This window comes from Rhinatrema bivittatum, chromosome 9 (genome assembly GCF_901001135.1).
Source record: "Rhinatrema bivittatum chromosome 9, aRhiBiv1.1, whole genome shotgun sequence".
NCBI lineage: Eukaryota > Metazoa > Chordata > Amphibia > Gymnophiona > Rhinatrematidae > Rhinatrema > Rhinatrema bivittatum.
Window position 1 is genome coordinate 222743103 of NC_042623.1, and position 24988 is coordinate 222768090.

General features: G+C 48.3%; 1 protein-coding gene across 1 annotated transcript in view; it reads right to left on the reverse strand.

The window, feature by feature from the left end:
* Window positions 1-1239: 1239 nt before the first annotated feature.
* The window catches only part of LOC115098835 (rRNA 2'-O-methyltransferase fibrillarin-like), a 198835-nt gene continuing 175086 nt past the window's right edge, over window positions 1240-24988 (reverse strand). Inside the window, 4 exon segments of the mRNA XM_029615833.1 lie at window positions 1240-1663; window positions 10802-10842; window positions 10845-10883; window positions 10885-10950. Of these exon segments, the coding sequence (XP_029471693.1) occupies window positions 1639-1663; window positions 10802-10842; window positions 10845-10883; window positions 10885-10950 (171 nt within the window). The 3' untranslated portion in view covers window positions 1240-1638.

Below are 24988 nucleotides of genomic sequence, written 5' to 3' on the forward strand. Positions count from 1 at the left end.
TTTGTGCGCGGCCGAGGTTAAGCGCATGGAGTGTGCTCCGGTGTGCGCAGCTATGCGTGCGACTCTATGGGATGCGCACGAGTTATGCGCATCGGCCGCCGGAAGATTCTACACGAACCGCCGAGGGGAAAGGAAGATGGCACAGACGACGCCCACGTGTAAGATGGCGCCTGCCTCCTCCCCCCCCCCCCCCCATGTGTAGACCCTTGCACCGGATCGGGGCCTAGCCTAACCAAGGCTGATCAACCCGATCGGTGCTCCCTTTTAACCTACTGGAAGCAGATTTGGTACGGCGATCCAAGTTCTGGAGACCTGAATGTAAAGTTTCCTTCTTACCTGGTCTTGTCGCTTACTGCTTGCACATCGAACGGTCTCCAGCTGCGGGGGGAGAGAGTTTTACCTTCACTGCCGTTCTCGGATGTGCACCCGCTGCCTTTAAGCCACTCTGGGGGCTAAGTCCACGTCGGGACCAAGGCATACCTGAGGGATATCGGAGATCACCTCAGGAATTCTCGACTGGGGGAGGAACTCTTAGGTTTCACCATAGGAGAGCGGGGCTCGATCTTCTTGAAGGTAGATTTTCTCTCTTCTTTGTTCTAATTACTAACACTATTCTCATGTGTGGGACACTGTCCACATCTGCTGTGGAGACTGAGAAATACTGAAGAGCTAAGCTTATGTAGAGTGACATCAGCTTTGAAATCTGACTCTGTCTCCCATCTGCTATCAAGAGAGCACAATACCCATTGGTCCTGAGTCCACGCTAGGAAAGCTGAACCACAGCTTAAAGGAAATAGCTTAAAGGAATCCTCTTCTTTACCAAATATGTTGATTAAATAATCAAAGGAAGGGAGTTTATTCAAGTATGGGCTTGCTAAACTGACAGCCTACCAGCCCATAATAGATCCTCTGTAAGCCTTTCCCTTTTACATGTTTTTAATCAAATGCTTTCCTCAAAGCTTCAAGACCTGCTGCACTAGCAAGTTCCTTCATCAGCTGGAGGCAGAGAATATTGGCTTCGTCATTCTGCACCTAGTTTAAGTAGATGTGTAATGATGTCATAAATTAAAAAAAAAAAAAAAAAAAAGTGGTAGTGCTCTATCTCCATTAGCTGGAAGATAATCTTTCCAGACTAGTGTAGTAGAAAAATAAAGAAGCTTGTGTTAAGATTAACATCTATAAAACTTTTTCCAAGCTTCCCTAAGCTTTTGAGTTCCTCAGGAAAATGAAACACCAGAATACCAATTTGGGATTATTTAATAAAATACAGGAAATATTTTCTACAAATCAGGATTCTGATTAGATAAACTATGGTTATGCAGAGCTAATGCCATTATATAAAAATGCCATAAGCATTTCAGTGTTCTGCTCCAAAACAAGTCTCTCATATGTTTTTATCTCCTTACATGTATAAACAATAGAAAAGAAAGTGGTATACGATTCCTAATTTGGTTACATGAGCTCCGAAATCCTTTCACTCTTGGCATTATGCAATCTCTGGAGGTAACCATCCTAGAAGAGGACAACTGGTTAAACAGCCACAGCAAAGACTGGGACTGCAGTCTTTGGAAAGACTCCATTATGGGGTCATCAAGTAACTGGCAGAACATGTAGTCCTTAAGTAAAAAATGATCCACTTTATTTCTTCTGTTTGGGAGGAGGTCTGTCAAAACAAAACAAAACCACAAACCATGAACAAATGGCAAGTTCATCTTAAACACAAATAGATAAACCAGTGCCATATCCAATATTTCTACAACGCCCAGAGCTTCCCTTGTGCTGTGCAAACTTCTACCCAAAAGAATTCTGGGATTCATAGTTCAGCCCTTCCTATTAAGACACAAATACAAACAAAATATACAAATATTCAAGGCATTAACTATACCTGAATAGATAGGGAAGGCCTATTAGGTATGAGCCCTTCCCAACCTCAAATAAGGCAGACTTGATTAACCTCTGCTTGGATTATTCAGATGTCTAAACTCATATAAATGTCTATTTAATAACGACTAAGCGATCTTACTAAACATGGAACTCAGGAGGTTGAGGGGAAAATTAGTTCTTACCTGTTAATTTTCGTTCCTGTAGTACCACAGATCAGTCCAGATCATGGATCAGTCCAGACCAGTCTGTCTCCATCTGTCTAGCAGATGGAGACAGACCAAAACTGAAAGGGTATCCTATATCAGGACACAGCCTACCCTGCAGCCCTTCAGTATAACCAATGTCAAAGCAGCAAAAGGCAAAAGATCAAGCAAGTAACAGGATAACTATAAAAGTTGTTACAACATCAAACAATAGACCAACTGAATGAACTGTGTGACTAATCGCTCTTGCATGACTACCCCAGATCATTGTAAAAGATGCTTCCCGTGCCTGAATTTAGAATCCAAGAGAGCCATGCAGAGACACAAAACTACTCCTATAAAAAGGAAAAAACCAGAAAAGAGTTCAAGTGGACAGAACATGGGAGGGCGTCTGGACCGATCCGTGGTACTACAGGAACGAAAATTAACAGGCAAGAACTAATTTTCCTTTCCCTGTATGTACCCAGATCAGTCCAGACCATGGGATGTACCAAAGCTTCCCTACAAAGGATGGGACCGAGACAGTCCAGCTCGAAGTACCTGCCGACCGAAGGAACCAAACACTGGCGCCTGTAACGTCAAGGCGGTAATGTCGGGAAAAGGTATGTAGGGATGTCCACGTAGCTGCCCTGCATATTTCCTGCAGAGAGACAGATTGACTCTCCGCCCAAGAAGTAGCCTGAGAATGCAAGGAATGAGCTTTCAAGCCCTCAGGAACCGCCCCGGCCCTTCCAGATATAGGCTGAAGAAAATCACCTCCTTCAACCACCGAGCGATCGTAGTCTTAGAAGCTTGGCTGCCCCTATTTGGACCATTCCATAGAACAAAAAGATGATCCAAGACCCCGGAAGTCATTAGTAACCTGAAGGTAACGCAGCTAAACGTGTTTAACATCCAGTCGGCGAAGGTCACTGACCCCTGACCCCGCTATATCCTCAGGAGAAAACGCGTGGAGTTCCACCAACTGATTGACGCGAAAAGAGGAAACCACCTTCGGCAAGAAAGAAAGTACGGTTTTGAGAGAGACGCCTGAATCCGAGAACCGCAGAAAAGGCTCCCTACAGGACCAGTGCTTGAATCTCCGACACCCTCCTGGCGGAGCAAATGGCAATCAGGAAGACAGTCTTGACCATCAAGTCCTTGAGAGTAGCCCGATGGAGAGGTTCGAAAGGAGCCGCACAAAGAACCCGAAGGACCAAATTTAGACTCCACGAAGGACAAGTGGCCCGGATGGGCGGCTTCAGGTGTTTAGCGCCCCTGAGGAAATGGACGACATCTGGATGAGAGGCCACCGCAAGGAGCTGACGGAAAGACCCTTGGAGAGACCCCACTGAAGGAAAGTGAGAATCATAGAAACCGAAGGCGAATGAGCCGAGACACCCGATTCCACGCAGGCATTCTCAAAAGTTTTCCAGAGGCAGACATAGGCCAGGGGCGGAGACTGCTTATGAGCCCGAAGCAGAGTGAAGATAACCTCTTCTTTATAATCCTTTCTCCTCAATCTTCACCGTTCAAACGCCATGCCGCTAGACAGAAGTGATCCGCCTGGTCAAAATATACGGGACCCTACCGAAGAAGACGGGGAAGATGGCCGAGGCGAAGAGGACTGTGCGTCGCCAGATTTACCAGATCTGCGAACCACGGCCTGCGAGGCCATGAGAATGACCAGTCCCCAGTGAAGTTCTATTCTCCTAAGAATTTTTCCCACTAGTGGCCAAGGCGTAATCATGTAAAGGAGAATGTCGGGGGGCCAAGGGAGAGCCAGCGCATCCACTCGCTCCAAGCAATGATCCCTCCAGCGGCTAAAAAATCTGGGAGCCTTAGTGTTGCACAAAGTTGCCATCAGTTGCAAAAAAGCAAATAGAATGCTAAGAATTATTTGGAAGGGAATGGTTAACAGAACGGAAAATGTCATAATGCCTCTATATCGCTCCATGGTGAGACCGCACCTTGAATACTGTGTACAATTCTGGTCACCGCATCTCAAAAAAGATATAGTTGCGATGGAGAAGGTACAGAGAAGGGCAACCAAAATGATAAAGGGGGATGGAACAGCTCCCCTATGAAGAAAGGCTGAAGAGGTTAGGGCTGTTCAGCTTGGAGAAGAGACAGCTGAGGGGGGATATGATAGAGGTCTTTAAGATAATGAGAGCTCTAGAACGAGTAGATGTGACTCGGTTATTTATACTTTCGAATAATAGAAGGACTAGGGGGCATTCCATGAAGTTAGCAAGTAGCACATTTAAGACCAATCGGAGAAAATTCTTTTTCACTCAACGCACAATAAAGCTCTGGAATTTGTTGCCAGAGGATGTGGTTAGTGCAGTTAGTGTAGCTGGGTTCAAAAAAGGTTTGGATAAGTTCTTGGAGAAGTCCATTAATGGTTATTAATCAATTTTACTTAGGGAATAGGTGGCAATGTCCTTTCGTGGATTGCAAACTGGCTAAAAGACAGGAAACAGAGAGTAGGATTAAATGGATAACTTTCTCAGTGGAAGGGAGTGGACTCTTATTTATAAATGATCTGGAAAGAAATACGACGAGTGAGATAATCAAATTTGCAGATGACACAAAATTGTTCAGAGTAGTTAAATCACAAGCAGATTGTGATAAATTGCAGGAAGACCTTGTGAGACTGGAAAATTGGGCATCCAAATAGCAGATGAAATTTAATGTGGTTAAATATATAATATGGAAACCACCACATATAATATGGAACCCAACACATTGTTGGGTTCCATATTAGGTGCTACAACCCAAGAAAGAGATCTAGGTGTCATAGTGGATAACACATTGAAATCGTCGGTTCAGTGTGCTGCGGCAGTCAAAAAAGCAAACAGAATGTTGGGAATTATTAGAAAGGGAATGGTGAATAAAACGGAAAATGTCATAATGCCTCTATCGCTCCTTAAATACTGTATACAATTCTGGTCGCCGCATCTCAAAAAAGATATAATTGTGATGGAGAAGGTACAGAGAAGGGCTACCAAAATGATAAGGGGAATGGAACAGCTCCCCTATGAGGAAAGACTAAAGAGGTTAGGACTTTTCAGCTTGGAGAAGAGACGACTGAGGGGGGATATGATAGAGCTGTTTAAAATCATGAGAGGTCTAGAACGGGTAGATGTGAAGCGGTTATTTACTCTTTCGGATAGTAGAAAGACTATCAGATCCATCACCTCGGACAACTCCCACTCGCCAGGACCGAGACATTATCGGCTGAGGAAGTCAGCTTGAATATTCTCCTTTCCCGCTATGTGGGAGGCAGCCAGACGATCCAAGTGCCTCTCCGCCCAAGCGAAGAGCTTGCTGGGTTCCAGCGCCACCAGGTGACTTCAGGTACCCCCCTAACGATTGATATAGGCCACTGTGGTGGAATTGTCCGAGAGAATGCGTACCGCCTTGCGGCGGATTAGCGGGAGAAAAACCTTGAGAGCCAGGCGCACTGCACGAGCTTCCAGACGATTGATGTGCCAACGGGACTGGACAGTGTCCCTGTGTCATTTGAGATTGACAGACCGCTCCCCACCCGGAGAGACTGGCGTCCGTCATGACTATGACCCACGAGGGAGTCAGTAGGGGCATCTCCTTCAGGAGATGCGCCAGCGACAGCCACCATTGTATGTCTGCAATGGTAGAGTCGGAAAGAGGTAGGATCTCCTGGAACTGCTCGGACACTGGCTGCCAGCGGGATAACACTCTCTGTAATGGACGCATATGCGCAAAAGCCCAGGGGACCATGTCGATAGTGGAGGCCATGGTCCCCAGAACCTGCAGGTAATCCCACGCCGTGGGAAGCGACAGGGAAATAAAGCTGCGCACTTGATCGGTGAGCTTGAGCACCCGAGCGTCTGGGAGAAATACTTTTCCGATCCGGGTATCAAAGAGAGCTGCCAGGAATTCAAGGACCTGGAAGGGCTGGAGATTGCTTTTGGGGAAGTTGATTATCCAGCCGAGCGAAGTGAGGAGAGCAAGGACCCTGTCGACTGCCTGACCGCAAAGAGCTGATGACTTGGCCCGCACGAGCCAGTCGTCCAGACAAGGGTGGACTAGGATTCCTTCTCGGCGGAGTGCAGCCGCCACTACCACCATGATCTTGGTAAAAGTGCAGGGAGCGGTGGCAAGGCCGAAGGGTAGAGCCCGGAACTGGAAGTGTTGGTTCAGGATGTGGAATCAGAGATACTTCTGATGCTCTCGTCGAATCGATATGTGAAGGGAAGCCTCTGTCAAGTCGAGGGAGGCCAGATATTCGCCTGGACGGACCGCCGCTATCACCGCCCTCAGGGTCTCCATTCGAAAATGGGGTACCCTGAGAGCTTGGTTGACTCGCTTGAAGTCTAGGATTGGACGGAAGGCATTGTCCTTCTTGGGCATGACAAAGTAAATGGAATACTGGCTAGCGCCTTGTTCCTGCACTGGTACCGGGATTATCGCCCCAAGTTCCTGGAGCCTGGCTAGGGTTTGACAAACCGCAGGCCTCTTTAGTGGACTGCAAGGAGAGACGAGATGAAGATCCGGTATGTCCCGGGCAAATTCTAACACGTAACCATTTTCTATCACCTCGAGAACCCATTGATCGGACGTGATTTGGCCCATTCCTCGCAAAACAGAGAAAGATGCCCCACCTAAGTTTCATGCAGAGGAATGGACCGGCCGGATCTCATTGGAGAGCGGACTTGGCGGCTGGGTATTGTTGACTACCATTTCGGAAGCCATGACGGTCCTGAAAGGAATGAGACCATGACTGGGACCTGGAGGTGCCTCCTCTGGGAAAGGAACCTCGCGCCCTGTTGTTGTACCAGCGTTGTCCCCGGAAGCAGGTACGTGTCGGGAAGAAAGACTTATGGCAGCTTATGGACCTTGTTTTCGCCCAAGGATTTGATAAGCTGTTCCAGGTCCTCTCCAAAAAGCAACTTGCCCTTAAAAGGAAGTGTGCCCAGCTGAGCTTTGGATGAAGAGTCTGTGGACCAGTTGCACAGCAGAGGAGGCATCTGGCCGAAACTGCGGAAACCATTGCCTTGGCCTGTACGCGAAGCAAGTCATACAGGGCATCCGCGCCATATGCAATGGTGCCTTCTAAGCGTTCCGCCTGCTCTGCCTCTGCAGACGGGAGGTCCTGGGTGCTGAGTAATTGCTGAACCCACTTAAGGCTTGCCCGCTGCATGAGATTGCTGCAGATTGTCGCCCTGACACCTAAAAGCTAAGATCTCAAAGATCCGCTTAAGAAAAAACTCGAGCTTGCGGTCTTGAACATCCTTCAAAGCTGTAGTGCCCACCACTGGGATCGTGGTATGCTTGGTGACCGCAGAGACAGAAGAATCCACTTTGGGAATCTTCAGCATGTCCAGGCAATCTTCGGGGAGCAGGTAGAGCTTATCCATAGCTCTCCCAACTCGGAGACCCGTCTCTGGAGCTTCCCATTCCCGTAAAAGAAGTAACTTATTTATTTATTTTTAATTTTTATAAACCGATGTTCCTGTATAAGACACATATCGCACCGGTTATGGGATGGAAGGGAAATGTGCGCGGGAGCACCCTAAGTCCCGCCAGGACCGGGTCTGCGTTAGCCGACATTGCGGCCGTCACCGTATCCTCCGGGGGAGCATCAATCCCCAATTCCTGTAGAATGAAAGGGATGAGGGGTCCAGCTCTTTCCCGCTGAAATAGACTGAGTATGCGGGGATCATCACCCTCGAGCGGGGCGGGACCTGCGTAGAAAAATACTTATCAGGATCCTGAAGGGGGTCTGCGGGAGGCTGCGGCGGATCCAGAGGGAGGGGATCCCCCGGGACCACCCACACCCAGACAGGGCCCTGCGCATCCTGCACCATGGGGGGTAGCGGCACGGGCATTCAAGGAATCTTTGGGGGGGGATCTAGAGGGGGATCCTCATCCTCTTGCAGCCTAGCCAAATATGATTTGTGCAAAAGGAGCACAAATTCAGAAGAAAATCGGGCCCGAGATGATTTCCCACGGGGAGGGGGGGGGGGGTAAAACGTGCAGATCCTGCTCCTCTGCCCCCTGTAAAGCAGAATCGGCATCGGGACTAATTCCCAAGATGGCCACCATTCCCGCGATTTGTCGGGTCAGAAACAGCCTGGCCATGCATCTGGGAGCACAACCCCGGGCTGAAGTTTTCGGCGCTGCCGAGGAGGGGCCCTCCCCACCCCGCAGACATCTGGAGCACAAATCATCTCGGGAGAGCCGGGAGGCCGGCTCTCCACAGGCAATACAGAGATTTGAATGCGGCATTAAAAGTTCAGCACAGCCACGGGACAAACAGAAATCAGCTGGTTTTTTTTATTTATTTATTTTTTTATTTTTTTATTTTTTTTAAATACGACAGGAGAGGGGAGGAACTAAGATGGCCGCGGGTGTGGTCGCATATTGAGCAGCTCCGTGCCCTCGTTCCCTAAAAATTTCCTTTAAGCCTTTTTTCTTCGATTTTTTACAGTGCCACATAAGAGAAAAGGGAAAATCCGGATATATCCTCCCTTACCGGATAATTTGGAAGGGCAGCGGCTGATTTATCAGTATGCAACCCCGACATCAGTAACGAGGACGTCTACCCCCATTGGTGAGTCAGGGGAAGGAGCCCAGTACTCACCCGGGAACTATCGCTGACGCCTCCGGATCCTAAAACGCTGATTCAAGCAGCTCTACTGCTCGACTCTGTGCCTGCTGAGACGCCGGGCAGGAACTTCCTTCGAGCATGCTCAGTTGGGAGGCAAGCCCAGGGACGAAGCAGACGTGGGGGGTGCAGCCAGTGCTCGTGTCTCCGCTGAGGCTACAGGAGGGGAGGAGTATGAAGCCAGCGGAGAAGGAACAGCAGAGCCGGTTTCTCCACTTATCCCACAGAGATTAACAAAACCAGCGATTGTAACGCTCGACGCCCTTTGGGATCTGGTAGCAGGGAACGCTGCGAAGCTCGACAGACAGGCTTGTAAACTAGAGGAAGTTTCCAAGAGAATGACTAAGATCGAAACTGACCACACAAATCTGGAAAAGGCTTTGACAAAGGTAACTGTGGATGTAAAAAAATTGCAAGATTTAAGTGCAGTTTCTGTTAATGAAAGACTATCGTCTTTGAGAAGATTGGAGTCAGTAGAGAATTACTTAAGGCACTTAAATATAAGACTCTTGAATTTCCCCAAAGTTATGGGTGAGTTGCCTTTGCAGACTTTCAAGAAATTTGCTATTGAAATTCTAAAGATACCACCAGAGAATGTTCCGCCTGTTAAAAAAATATTCTTTTTAAGACAGAGAGGAGCCTTAATATCGCCTGGTATGGGGATAGATATGGAAAATCTAACCAATTTTTCTGGAAACAACAACGGAAGAAATTACAGAAAGGTTTGCCTTGTTGTGACTCTTTATTCAGAAATTGATGTTGGAATAATTATGAAGAATTATTTCAAAAATTTAAATGTTCTTTTATGGGCGGTCAAGTTCGTATCTTTCCAGATTTGGCAAAACCAACGCAAATGCGAAGAAAAAGTTTATTTCATTGCGCCCAAAAGTGCTTGCACTAGGAGGGTACCTATATTTTAAGGTACCCCTGTAGGTGCATAGTCAAACTTTTGGGGAATACTTATGTGTTCTTTAGTCCGGAACAACTTCAAGCCTTTCTAGAGGCACGAGAGCAGACCCCGCAGCCCATAGAGCTGGATCCAGTAAATGAATCTGATGTTTAAACCCAGCCTTACTTCTAAATTGTTTCTTATGTTCTCCTTTTATTCTTTTCCTCCTCAGTTACCTACGAAAGGTAGAGATTGTGAACTTTTGTCATGTTTCAATATTTAATTTTTAAATTTCAAATAGAATTCATGTAAAGAACAATTTCTCAATCTCTTGTGATTCTATGCAAATTACGTTGTATTTTGTTTGAAAGTTGATAAATAAGAATAAAAAAAAAAAAAATAAATACGACAGGGGAATAAAACGTCCCTGAGAACGCACCCGAGGAGAATGAACGTCTCGGGAAGGCAGAAGGCAAAGGGGGAATGACTGGCACCACCAGTATCGCCCCAAGTAAAAGGGTCACCGGGAAGGGAGCCTAGGCTGAACACGTCAAGGGGCAAGCCCCCCTAGGCACCCTAAGAGCAAGGGAGACAGGACTGTCTCCCCTAACACAGTCGAAGAAAGCGACACAATTTAAATCTGTTTTTTGTTTTTGTTTTTTTTTACATAGAATTAAATCCAATCAATACTTGCTTGAGCTTGCCCACCAAGAAATGAAGCAAAGAAGGAACCCGTAGGGTAAGGGCAAGCTAACAGGGAACCGCAGGGTGAGCTGTCTGGCATCTGCTGGAGACAGACAAATACTGAAGGGCTGCAGGGTAGACTCTGTCCTGATGTAGGATACCCTTTCAGTTTTGGTTCTGTCTCCATCTGCTGGACAGGAGGCTCAACGCATGGTCTGGACTGATCCGGGCACGTACAGGGAATGACATTTGACGTTCAGTAATAGTCTAGATAAAATACTGTTTCAGTAAAAGAGTTGCATCCTCCACATTGTATTTTACCTCCCTTTTCATAATTAGGGTTGGCTCTCTAGAACGGTCATGTATTGGTATCAAGCTGGCTGTCAGAATATACAAAGTACTCCAATGGAGGAGGTGGGTGAGGGGGACTGATCTTGTCTACTCCTCCTTTTAGCACACTTGTGAATGCTTCCATTCCCAGCCCATCCTCCTGAATTATTTTGGACAGACCTGTATATTCCAACCACCACGGCATGGGTCTCTCTCGTAGGGCTTCCAGTGTCAGTTGCTCCTGTGGTTTCATGTTTTCTTGCCTGCATTTTCTTCACTTCTGAAGCAAACACGGCCTCGGGAGCAGCAGTAGAGTCTATACAGTTGGCCTGAAATGATCCACAAGTTCCTTGTTACTTTTCGGGCTGACCTAAATGACAATAGCAGCCCCACTCCTGGAAGCGAAACAGCCAGCACAAGGACTGCATAGACTACAACTACAAGCTGCAACCTACCTAGGATCCACAGGCTCAGACTTTAAAATGTATAAGATGGCCCCCTTGGGGGCTCTTTCATCAGTTCATCTTTTTGAAAATATTTTTTTTTTTTTGCATTTTCAAACATTACAAAACATCCATAAGTTTCATAAGTGTATACAGATATCATAAATCTTTTTTCAAATTAAAGATATTTGACCTTAAATAGACATTTATCTGCATTTATCACAGGAAATCCCAAGACAAGACAATGTAACTGATCGATCACAAGGAAAAGAAAAAACATATTAAAGGCTAAGGGAAAAAACGTTGTTAATAATCCCTTTAAGTCAACAATCAGAGAATACAGCTGAATTATATCTTTTCTAGCTCTTAACCCACCTCTGTGTTTTAATGGGGGATGGGAATCCAAAAATACCTGGAGCTGGGTAACCTCATTAAAAACATACTTATGTTCTAAATAATTCACTTCGCATCTACATGGGTATTTTAACAGGAAGCTGGCTCCCCTTAGCTATCACTTCCGTTCTCAATCTCAAAAACTCCTTTCTTCTAATTTGAGTATTTCTCGCTAAATCAGGATATATCCATATTGTTGGCATGAAATTTTTGCAACCTGTTTCTTACAATAATCTTAAGATATTATCTCTCTCTGTTGGAAAAAGAAAGGAGGCTATAAGAGTAAGTCCTAGTTGAAATATCTGTATCTATAGAGGTTCTAAAATCTCTGTCAAGTTTATATGACTCTCGGGTTGTAAATTCACCTGATGATTGTTGATGTCTTTATTTCGTGGGTAAATAAATACCTTTGCAAAAAGCTGGTAAAGACTCCTTTGGAATTTTTAACACAAATGCAGATACTCTTTAAACATATCAATCGCCGGAGTTAACTTCTGAGCAGGAAATTTAAAACCCTCAGTTTACATATTTCAATGAGTTCTCTATAAATTCAAATTTCTTTTCATTTCCTATCTCAGATTTAACTGAGTCTTCTGTACAGTTTCCACCTTTTCCAAACGTTTCTCATATTTTTCCAGATTATTTTTCCCAATAATACAGAATTTTCCAAATTTAATGTTTCTGTTGAAAACCCATAATATTTGAGACATTTTTATAATTGCTACCTCAAGGGATTTAATTGCTGACCACAATAAAATCCATATTAATTTCTGCAGGTTTTTGAGGTAATATTATCTCCAGTTTCCGATCCTGGTTTCTGTTCTTCCCCCACAGCCGGTTCTCCATTCTCTTTATTTTCTAAAGGTTATATAATTATATGAGCATTTCCTGTTTCCCAGTACTAGGGGAATCTGCATGATTCATCTGGCTTTTACTTGGTGGAGAGGGAGTTTTTGGAGCACCGGGGCTCAACGAGATTTCTTCAGCCTGTGGGGATGCCCCTCGCTCAGAAGCAGACCCCACAGCGGCTATGTCCTCCGGTATTATTTCAGCTGCTGCCTGCAAAAAAGGAGGAAATCGGTGGCTGCAAGGCCATCGGCAAGGGGGATGATGTAGACATCTCCCTCAGCCGTGCCTTCCTTTTAGTATGCGGCATCAATATTTAGGTAAATAATTGAAAATCCAACAGATCTCCTTCTTGATGCATGTCTCTGTTATACTTAGTTGTCTCTCTTGGATGGAGGCTAACAAGGAGACAGTCCTAAACGCCACAAGTTAAAACTTGGCAATTAAAAGAAAAAAAATGGTAATGAGATTATAAACTCACGCTTACTCCGTGTTTTTCATCCAGGTATTTTCTTATTCAGAAGAATCAGTCAAAGCCACGCGCCCCTTAGGCGCGCGCGGCTTGGGCAGTGCGCCGGCGGCAGCTATGCGCCGCAGGAGGGTCCGGTTTTTAAACCCTACCGGTCCCTCCCAAGATGACATCACTGCCGGAAGCAGCAATTCCTCCGCGGGGCCAAGCTCCTCTTTACCCCCGGATCAGGAGAAACAGCAAGCGGTAGTTTAATAACCAAGTCTCAACAGGAAACATTCTTTTCTCCTGCTCGCCTCGAATTTCCACTGCGGGAGGGTCCGGTTTTAAACCTACCGGTCCCTCCCAGATGACATCACTGGCCGGAAGCAGCAATTCCTCCCGACAGGGCCAAGCTCCTCTTTACCCCCAGATCAGGAGAACAGCAAAGCGGTAGGTTTAATAACCAAGTCTCAAACAGAAATGGTGAGATTACTTACCTGATAATCTCGTTTTCCTTAGTGTAGACAGATGGACTCAGAACAGTGGGTTATAGTGTGCTCGTGCTAGCAGTTGGAGACGGATCTGACATCAGCACGGTACATATACCCCCACAGGAAGTGAAGCTCTTCAGTAATCTTCCTTGCAAAAGCTGTTATGGATATATGTGTACTGACGATCAATGAAATAGTGAAAACAGGATTCCCCTGACCGATTGATAGTAGCTGGAGACCGCCAGCATTCCCAACCGGAAGGCGTCGACACCTGATAGAGTGGACGCACTCATGTAAGGAAGTGATAAGCTTACCTTGAATCGGTGTGAAACCAATGTATACAGGCAGCTGGGCGGGATGCTGAGTACATCTGTCTACATTAAGGAAAACGAGATTATCAGGTAAGTAATCTCAACATTCCTGTTGTGTAGCCAGATGGACTCAGAACAAGTTGGGATGTTACAAAGCTTTACTCCGGACTGGGCGGGAGGCCTGCCTGAGGACCGTGTAAGACTGCCCTCGCAAATGCTGTATCCTCCCTGGCCTGGACATCCAGACGGTAAAAACCTGGAGAGGTATGGAGGGAGGACCATTGTCGCCGCTTTACATATTTCTGCAGGCGACAGCACTCCTAGATTCTGTCCAAGATGCTGCTTGGGCTCTGGTAGAATGGGCCTTGACTTGTAGAGGGCGGTGACTTCCCAGCCTCTATGTAGGCCGCTCTGATGACTTCTTTAATCCAGCGGGCGTGGTGAGCCGAGAGGCCGCTTCTCCTTGTCTCTTCCCGCTGTGAAGGACGAACAGATGGTCAGTCTTTCGTACTGTTTTCTGTCATTTCCAGATATCTGGGCAGCAATCTGCCGATGTCGAGATGGCGTAGCAAACGCCCTTCTTCAGATTTCTTCAAACCTGCCGTGGTTGGCAAGGATATGGTTTGGTTGAGGTGAAATTGTGAGACTACCTTAGGCAAGAAGGATGGAACCGTGCGAAGATGGATAGCCTCAGAGTGATTCTGAGAAAAGGATCACGGCAAGACAGTGCTTGTAGCTCTGAGATGCGGCGTGCTGAAACATACAGCCAGCAAGAACACCATCTCAAAGTTAGAGAACGGAGAGACAGGCCCCGGAGGGGTCTGAATGTGGATCCCGCGAGGAAATCCAAAACTATGTTGAGGTTCCACAAAGGTACTGGCCACTTCAGTGGCGGACGAATGTGCTTGACTCCTTTCAGGAAAGGAGAAACATCTGGGTGCGTGGCCATGGTCTTGCCATCCTTCCTGGGACCATAGCAAGACAGCGCAGCCACCTGAACCTTGATGGAGCTGAGGGAGAGACCCTTCTGAAGTCCATCCTGCAGGAAATCCAAAACAATAGGGATTGTAGTCGCATGCGGATTGGTGCCGTGAGTGTCGCACCAGTCTTCAAATACTCTCCAGATCCTGACATAGGTGAGGGATGTGGAAAACTTGCGAGCTCGGAGGAGTGTATCTATCACTGGCTCCGAGTAACCTCTTTTCTTCAGTCTAGCCCTCTCAATGGCCAGACCGTAAGAGAGAATTGAGCTGGATCCTCGTAAAGGATGGGACCTTGACGTAGCAGGTCCCTGAGTGGAGGCAGGGGAAGGGGCTCCCCTGCCAGTAGTCTTCTCATGTCCGCGTACCAGGGTCTTCTTGGCCAGTCTGGTGCCACTAGAAGAACTAGGCCCCGGTACTTCTGAATCTTGTGGATAAGGGTGCCCAGCAGGGGCCACGGAGGAAAGGCATATAGCAGGGCCTCTGGAGGCCACGGCTGAACCAGGGCATCGATCCCGTGAGAGAACGGATCTCTCTTGCGGCTGAAGTATCTGGGTACTTGAGCATTGGACCTGTCCGCTAATAAGTCCATGTCCGGAATCCCCCAGTGATCCACAATCATCTGGAAGGCTGTGGGCGACAGCTGCCATTCCCCCGTATTTAGGCTTTCTCTGCTGAGGAAGTCTGCTGTGGTGTTGTCCCTTCCGGCAATGTGGATGGCAGAGATGTCCTGAAGATTCGCCTCTGCCCAAGCCATCAGCGGGGCTATCTCTAGGGACACCTGTCGGCTTCTGGTTCCGCCCTGATGGTTGATGTATGCCACCGTGGTGGCGTTGTCGGACATCACTGACTGCCCGATTCCGCAGCCTGTGAGCAAAGTGCAGGCAGGTTAACCGGACTGCCCGTGCCTCTAGTCGGTTGATGTTCCACCCCGCTTCTTCTCTGTTCCACCGCCCTTGGGCGGTGAGCTCTTCGCAGTGTGCTCCCCATCCGCTCAGGCTGGCATCTGTGGTGAGCAGAATCCACGTGGGGGAGGACATCTTCGATCCCCTGCTCGTGTGGTTGGGCTGCAACCACCACCGTAACTGGGTCCGCACTCTGGCTGGTAGAGGTAGATGCCTGGAGTAGTTCTGGAAGCGGGGACTCCAGCGAGAGAGCAGGGAGTTTTGTAGAGGTCTCATATGGGCCTTTGCCCAGGGTACCACTGCCAGGGTGGATGCCATGAGGCCGAGAAACGGCTGATAATCCCAAACTATGGGCTTGGGATTATCAGCCGTCTGGCCGCCATCAAGGACCGGAGACGCGTGTGAAGTTTTAACCTTCTCTTGGTGGTGAGACTGACTTTGTCTGCCTGAGTTTCGAACTGGACTCCCAGGTATTCCAGTGATTGGGAAGGCTGTAGGCAACTCTTGTTTAGGTTGACTACCCATCCCAGGCTTTCCAGAAGGGCGATCACTCTGTTGGTTGCCCGATGGCTCTCCTCTCGTGATTTCGCCCTGATCAGCCAATCGTCTAGGTAGGGATGGACCAGGATTCCTTCCTGTCTGAGCGCCGCTGCTACCACTACGATCACTTTGGTGAAGGTCCGCGGCGCCGTGGCTAGCCCGAAGGGCAAAGCCCGGAATTGGAAGTGGCGTCCCAGAACCTTGAAGCGTAGATAGCGCTGATGATCCGGATGGATCGGGATATGCAGGTATGCTTCTGACAAGTCTAAGGCCGTGAGGAATTCTCCTAGCTGTACTGCGGTCTTGACTGAGCGCAGAGTTTCCATGCGAAACCTCGGGACCCTTAAGTATCGGCTGACTGACTTGAGGTCCAGTACGGGCCGGAAGGTGCCCTCTGTCTTGGGTACCATGAAATAAATGGAATAATGACCATAATCCATTTCCCATGCAGGTACTGGGATTATGGCTTTCAAGGACAGGTGCCTCGCCAGGGTTAACTTCTAATGCCGCCTTCTTGTGGCTGGACACGGAGACTCCAACAACCTGTCCGGAAGGTGTGATGAAATCCAGATCATAATACTCTCGGATGATGGCGAGGACCCACTGGTCCGACGTAATCTCGACCCATCTGGGGTAGAAGAGGGCTAACCTGCCCCCTATAGCTCCGTCCCCCGAATGGATCGGCTGACTCTCATTGGGAGGCGCGGCCGGGCCCTGAACCCGAGCCAGCTCCCCTCTTCTGCGTTTGGGCGAAAGGACTGGTCCTGGCCTGAGGACGAGGTGCCTGGTAGCGACCCCTATAGGGAATGAAGCGTTGGGAGCTTCTGCCTCTGGATGGCCTCGAAAGGCTCGCTGGTTCCTTCTGAAACCTGTCTTCCGGCAGTCGAGGTATTGGAGAGGCACCCCATGTGCTGGCCAGTTTATCGAGGTCGCTGCCGAACAGAAAGAATCCCTAAAGGGCATTCGGGTGAGGCGTGTCTTCGAAGGAGCATTGGCTGACCAATTCCGTATCCAGAGCTGCCTCCTGGCAGCCACAGAAGATAAGATCCCTTTGGCTGTTGTACGGACTAGGTCGGATGCGGCATCCGTGAGGAACGAGAGAGCGGACTCCATGTCCGCTGCTGGAGCATTGTTCCTGACCTGTGACAAACAGGAAAGCGTTACCACGGTGCAGCAGGTTGCGATTCGCAAAGACAGAGCTGCCACCTCAAATGTCTGTTTCAGGATGGCGCCCAGTCGCCGGTCGCGAGGCTCCTTGAGGGCCGCCCCCCCCCCTCAACTGGAATGGTAGTGCGGGTGACCACCGCGCTAACCAAGGCGTCCACCTGAGGGCACGCCAGCATCTCCTTGATTGCCGGATCCAGGGGGTACATGCCTATCAGGCCCCCGACCCCCTTTGAATGAGGCCCGCTGGTGCCGCCCATTCCAGATCTATCAGTTTGCTGTGCGGCTTGCAAGAAGGGAAAATGGCGGGCTGTAGGACGAAGACCTTCCAGCAGAGGGTTCTGAGTAGGTGGCACCGTAGTGCTGGGGCCTGTAATATCCAACTCTGCCAGGCACTGAGATACTAGGTCGGAGAGATCTTCCTTGGGGAAGAACCGCCTCATGGTTCAATATGACTCAATCCCCGAGGGAAGTTCCCCCTCCTCGGAGGGTTCTGATTCAGTCTCTGAGTCATCAGGGTCCGCCTGAACTGGACTGCCCGGAGGCAGGTGTGCTTGCCCACGATAAGTGCGCTAAGGTCCAGGGGCAGGATCCGCTGGAGCAGCAACAGGAGCAGCAGCAACAGCAACAGCAGGGCCTGGACGGGAAGCTGATTGCATCTGTACAAAGACATGGATCCCCTTAAAGAGATCACCCAGGAAATGGAAGTGGTCTCAAGTCGGTCGGGGTACCAGGTCCCCCGGGATCCCAGGTTGATAGAGACTGCCCGCGAGATCCGGGGTGGCCCCTGGGGAACTGTCAACAAACCTCGGTTGAGACTGGTCCTGGCCCGAGGCTCCCACTGCCTCCTCACATGGGCACAAAGGGAGTCTGGCTCCTCGCTGTGCGTGGCCCTAAGCTGGCATGCTGAGCAGAAGCCGAGGGCTTTCACGCCGGAAGCAGGAGGCGCCGCTGCCGGAGACGCCGGGGCATCTGAATGTTCCATCGCTGAAAAATATGCGCTCAAGAATATGCGGCAGCAATATACGCTCAATAATATGCGGCAGCAATATGCGCTCAATACAATAAGCGCTCAATAATAAGCGGCAGCTATATACGCTCAATACAATATGCGCTCAACAATATGCGCTCAACAATATACAACATACGCTCCAAATATGCGCTCAATACGATACAGGCGCCTATCATGGGCGCTCAATACCTTAACAAGGCCGACAAAATGGTGACCTCTGCGGCGTGCCGGATACAGGCAACGCCGCCGATCCTCGTACCTCGGAGACCAAAAGTAAGAGATATACGCCTTACCTGATCCTCGGCGCTTCCCGGCTGAAACCCGGGCGGTCTCCGACTGCGGGGGGGAGAAGGGAAATACCTTCACCGCTGCGCTTGAGGAATGCACCAGCTGCCTCCCAAGTCCACGCCGGGACCGAGGCGCCTCTTAGCCCGCCCAAGCCTCACTCGGGGGCTGGGTCCCTGCCGTGATTCGGCCACCGGACAGAGGCCAAAACCTCCGAGGGATCGCGGAAATCACCCCGGGAAACTCAACTGGGGGAGGGACTGAATGGTATCACCGCAGGAGTGCGGGGCTCGATGTTCCTGTAGAAATTTACTAAGTAGAAAGTAGAAAATAGAAAGTAGATTGGAAACACGCTCAGCGAGCGTGCAGGCTCTCCAAACTGCTTTGGAGACGGAAATTACTTAAGAGCTTCACTTCCTGTGGGGGTATACGTACCCGTGCTGACGTCAGATCCGTCTCCAACTGCTAGCACGAGCACACTATACCCACTTGTTCTGAGTCCATCTGGCTACACGACAGGAAATATTCTTTTTTTCTCCTGCTTGCCTCCTGAAATGTATTTTAATGAACTTGCCAGCAGGTGGCTATTAACACAAACCACTTCCTCTGGGCAAAATTAACAGCCAAGCTCAGCAGAGCATGAGCATTTTAACAAACACCAGGACATCAACCAAATATTATTGCATAACTAGTTGGCTGCCATCCTGAGCAAGCAAATGCTTAATGTTATTGGTATAGTGTTACTTGATCCATCTTTGTTATATAATTATATTGTGTGTGTGTTTACCTTATAGCCCAATGGGAAAGAAGTCATTTATAAATCTAAAAATGAATTTTAATAAATGTTCAGTAACCAGGGGGTGACACATTAAAAACAACAAATTAAAAAAATATATATATTTTTCTCATTTTTTGGCACTTCAAAGCTGCATTCAGGTATCGTAGGTATTTCCTATCCCCAGAGGGCGTACAGTCTTAAGTTTGTACCTGAGGCAACGGAGAAATTACTTACCTGATAATTTTGTTTTCCTTAGTGTAGACAGATGTATTCAGGACCAGTGGGTTTATGCTCCCCTGTCCGCAGATGGAGACAGAGCAAGCCGACGTCACATTATACATAACCCTGCAGTGACCCCAGCCTGCCAGTATTCTCTTCAAAAGCAACTGTGGACAGACTAGCAAAAAGCTTGATTAAAAACAGGTAACCAGAAATGTACTCAACCAACCATAAACACTGAACTCATGTAATATTCTAGGTACCCCAAGCTAGGAACTCATGTAATATTCTAGGTACCCCAAGCTAGGAAATGGGGCTCTGGGTCCCAAGTAATCACTTGGGACCCAGAGCCCCACAGGAGAACTATTGACACACTCATGCGGCAGCCGAGGGTGGGAAGCTGAGTCCATCTCTCTACACTAACGAAAACGAAATTATCAGGTAAGTAATTTCTCCATTTCCTAGCGTGTAGACACATGGACTCAGGACTAGTGGGATGTACCAAAGCTACTCCCCAATAGGGTGGGAGGCTGCCCACGGTCCAGTCAACACTGCACGTGCAAAGGCTGCATCCTCCCAGGCCTGCACATCCAGACAATAAAACCTGGAAAAGTGTGTAAGGAGGACCACGTCGCAGCTCGGCAGATATCAATAAGAGATAACAGACTAAACTCCGCCCTTGATACTGCCTGAACCCTAGTGAAATAAGCCCTAACCTGAGTAGGCAACATCTTTCCAGCATCCACATATGCAGCTGTGACCACTTTCTTAATCCATCGAGCTATGGTAGCCCGCCCTGTTTATTCCCATCATGGAGAACAAACAGGCAATCCGTCTTTTGAAAAGACTCAGAGACCTCCAAGCTACTGCACGACAAGACACTTAACATCCAAGGAGCACAAAAGGCAAAACTCTCCACATACCTGACCTTATCCAGGGATGGCATGGACTGATTCAAATGAAAGTCCAAGACTACCTTGAGCAAGAAGGACAGAACAGTACCCAGCTGTAATGCCACCGGAGTCACCCGAAGGAACTGCTCTCGGCAAGACAATGCCTACAGCTCAGAAATCAGACGTGCAGAACATATAGCCATCAGGAACATAGTCTTCAAAGTCAACAACTGTAAGGAAAGACTATGCAGTGGTCCCACCAAGAAGTCCAGCACCAAATTAAGACTCCACAATGGAACCGGTAAGTTCAAGGGAGGCCTAAGATGCTTCATTCTCTTCAAAAAATAGGCCACATCAGGATGAGACAACATTCACTAGGCCTCTGAAACAGGCAAGAGCCACAACCTGCACCTTCAAGGAATTAAGGGCCAAGCCTTAGTTCAATCCACCCTGCAAAAAATACAGAATAAGAGGGATCTTAACTGAATGAGGAAGAACACCCTGCTCCTCATACCAGGCCTCAAAAACTCTCCAAACCCGCACAAAAGCCAAAGAAGTGGAGAACTTGCGAGCATGAAATAAAGTGGCAATCACTACAGAAAAATAACCACGCTTTAACAGGCAAGCCCTCTCAAGGGCCAAACCGTAAGACAGAATTTAGTTGGATCCTCGGGAAGAATTGGTCCCTGCTGAAGCAGATCTATGTGCGGCGGAAGACAAAGGGGGGCCTCCACCAGGGGTCATCGCATATCCACATAGCACGGATGCCTGGGCCAGTCCGGCGCCACCAGGAGTACTAGTCTCCTGTGGCCTTCATTCTTGCGAATTATCCTGCCCAGCAAGGGCCACGAAGGAAAAGCATAAAGCAATCTGTCTTCCGGCCAGTCCTGTACAAGAGTGTCTATTCCCAGGGACCAGGATCTCTCCTGTGACTGTAGAAGCGAGGAACCTTTGCATTTTGAGAAGTTACCAGCAGGTCTAGGAATGGAAGGCCCCAGCGATCCTCAATCAGCTGAAAAGCCTTTTGGTTGACAACCTCCACTCTCCTGGGACCAGACTCTCCTTGCTGAGACAGTCCGCTCTTAAATGTGAGAGGCCGAGATCATCTGCAGATGACCTTTCACCCATTCAATCAGCTGGTCTATTTCCTGCGACACTTGCTGGCTCTTGGTTCCTCCCTGGTGAATGATATAGGCCACCATCGTTGCGTTGTCTGACATCATGTGAACCACTTGATTCCACAGCCTGTGGCCGAACTGCAAGCATGCCAGTCATACTGCCTAGGCCTCCAGGTGATTGATGTTCCAGCGGGACTCTGACATGCCAGTGCTCCTGGGCCATTAACTCCAGACATCTGTCGTGAGTACCAACCAGGCCAGAGAGGACAAGGGAACTACCTCTCAGATGGATCCTCCTGCAACCGCAACTGGTGACGGGAGCAGATTTCCATCGGCTAGTGGAGCCAAACTGCAAAATCCTGAGACTGCGGGTTCCAACGAGATAGCAGAGAGCGCTGAAGAGGACGCATATGCGTCCTTGCCCATAGCACCCCGGATAGCTGCCTTCAAACAGAGTAGGACCACACCGTCAGGCTTATGGTGTTCATCAACATCAATCTGTGGATCCGAACTTCCGGTAGGAAACCTCTGTCCTGTTTCAAACCAGACCCTCAGATACTCCAACTGGGATGGTTGAAGATTGCTCTTGGTCAGGTTCAGCATTCAACCAAGCTCCGGCAACAAGGAGATCAACTTGTGTGGCACCAGGCGGCTCTCTTCCTGAGACTTGGCTCAAATCAGCCAGTCGTCCAAATACGGATGCACCAGGATTCCTTCTTTTCACAAGACCGCCACTACCACCACCATAATCTTGGAAAATGTTCTGGGAGAGGTGGTGAGACCAAAAGGCAGCGCCCAAAACTGATAATGGCATTCTAATTCCGCAAAGCGTAGAAAGTATTGGTGTTCCAATCAGATGGTAATATGAAGGTAAGCCTATGACAGATCCAAGGACGTCAGAAATTCCCCTGACTACATTGCCATTATTACAGAGCGTAATGTTTCCATTCAAAAATGAGTCACCTTCAACTGACGGTTGACCCTCTTGAGATCCAAGATGGGGCAAAAGGAGCCCTCCTTCTTGGGCACAACAAAATAAATGGAATATTGCCCTACCCTTTGACACGTTGGCACTAGAACCACAGCCCTCAGTCTGAGGAGCCTTTGAAGCGTGAACTCCTGCTTCTGCCTTGAAAAAATTCCACTCAAGAAAAAGCAGCTGGGTCCAGACCAAGCCCAGAAGGAACTGGAGCTGGTCCCACAAAACTGCCCTTGCCAATGGAGGAGCCAGTCCAGGGATAACCAAGATCTGGCATCCCCCCCACAAGGCAGTGACCAAACCATCATCAGAATGGGAAACGCCAGGCTTAGCAAAATCCGAGGAAGACAACTCTCCCTGAGCATCTGAGCAGTGCTGACACAGATTAGAAGCCAGGCCGACACACTTCGCACACCAACGGCCTATAGAGGGTAGCAGAACTACCACATGGCGTGCAAGAAAAGATACTAAGTGCAAGGCCTAGCCCACCGGGAGCCACTCAACCCACCAAGCTGCCCAGTTCCTCAATCCCAATGGGAACGGGAACGAACATCAGCATGGCACTCCGAGAACGGAGGAAGTCTTTTTTTTTTTTTTTACCTTACCTGAGCTCAGTGCTTACTGGCTGAGTACAGAGATGGTCTCTGACTGCAGGGGGAGAGGGCATCTGCCATCACTGCCACACTCAGTCTCCTGCACCTGCTACCTTTCAGTTGAACTAGCAGCTAAGTCCATGCCAGGAAACCCAGCTACTGGACCAAGGCACACCTCTGAGGGATCACGGAAATCGCCTCAGGAATTCTCAGCTGGCGGAGGGACTTTTAGGTATCACCTCAGGAGAGTGGGACTTTCTTTTCCTGAATTAAGAATTTCAAATTTCTCCTTTCAAAAAGCTCAAAGCAATCCCCATAGGGAGTTGAACATCCACCATCTGCTAGAGACAGAGAATACTGCCAGGCTGGGGTCACAGCAGCTTTATGTATACTGTGATGTCAGCTTGCTCTGTCTCCATCTGTTGGCAGGGGAGCATAAAACCACTGGCCCTGAGTATATCTGTCTACACACTAGGAAATGGAGGATAAAGTGCCCTGCCCAAGGTTACAAGGATTTGTTTTCCCCGATTCGTAGCCCGCTGCTCTAACCACTAGGCTACACCTTCATTCCAAAAGAACCTCTTTCCTTTAAAGGGAACATGTGAGGTAGAAAGGAAAATTTGTTCTTACCTGCTAATTTTCATTCCTGTAGTACCACAGATGAGTCCAGACTCCTGAGTTTTGCCTCACTTCCAGCAGATGGAGCAGAGACGTTTTGCAGGCACCGCCTCTAAACCCGATGTGCCACCTGCAGTCCCTCAGTATTACTAAGTATCCAAGCAGAAAATAGTCAAAAACTTCTAATAAATGAATGCTATATCATCCCCCAAATGAGCAGAGGAAAGAGGAAAAATTCATAATTGTGAACTAAAACCAATTTTGGAACATTAATTGTAAGGAGTAACCAGAAACCTGTGCCATTCTTCAGAATTATAAATAGTAGACAGATTGAGCAGACTCTCCAACCCTCCTTTCTCCCACTGGGTGGGACTCTGGACTGATCTGTGGTACTACAGGAACGAAAATTAGCAGGTAAGAACCAATTTTCCTTTCCCTGTACGTACCCAGATCAGTCCAGACTCCTGGTATGTACCAAAGCTGCCCTAACTGGGGTGGGACTGTGAGAGTCCCACGAAGTACACTTTCACCGAAACCAACAACGTCCTGAGCCTGGACATCTAATCGATGGCGTCTGGCAAAGGTATACAAACACTTCCAAGTAGCCGCCCTGCAAATCTCTTGCGGCGAGACCAACTGACATTCTGCCCAGGAGGCCGCCTAGGATTAGGTACAGCTTGTTGCAAGCTTCCAAGTTCTCTTCCCTGTTGATTGTAACTTTTGACTCATTCCTACCTACTGTTTATCTTTCGTTTACTTGAATAGTTACCCCAGTTTTATTCTTGTTAATTGTAAACCGATCCGATATGGTTATTTACTATGAAGGTCGGTATATAAAACTGTTAAATAAATAAATAAATAAATAAATAAATAAATAAATAAATAAATAGGTAGAACGAGCCCTTAACCCCCTTTCAGGATAGGACAACCGCAACAGATATATATAAGGAACCGATAGCCTCCTTAAACCAACACGCAATTGTGGCTTTTGAAGCCTTCTGACCCTTTTTCGCACCACTCCAGAGCACAAAAGGGTGACCCGACAATCTGAAACTGTTAGGGACCTCTAGATACTGTAACAGTGCCCTTCTGACATCCAGACGTCTTAATTCTTTTGCAAGAGGTGCACCAATCTCCAGATTTGGAAAAGCCGGAAGCTCCACTGACTGACTTAAGTGGAATGCCGAAACCATCTTCGGCAAAAAAGACGGAACCATCTGCAAAGAAAAACTCTGGCATCCGAAATCCTCAGAAAAGGTTCTCTACACAATAGGGCTTAAAGTTCTGACACCTATCTAGCTGAACAAATTGCCACCAAGAAAACCACCTTCAAAGTGAGATCCTTTAT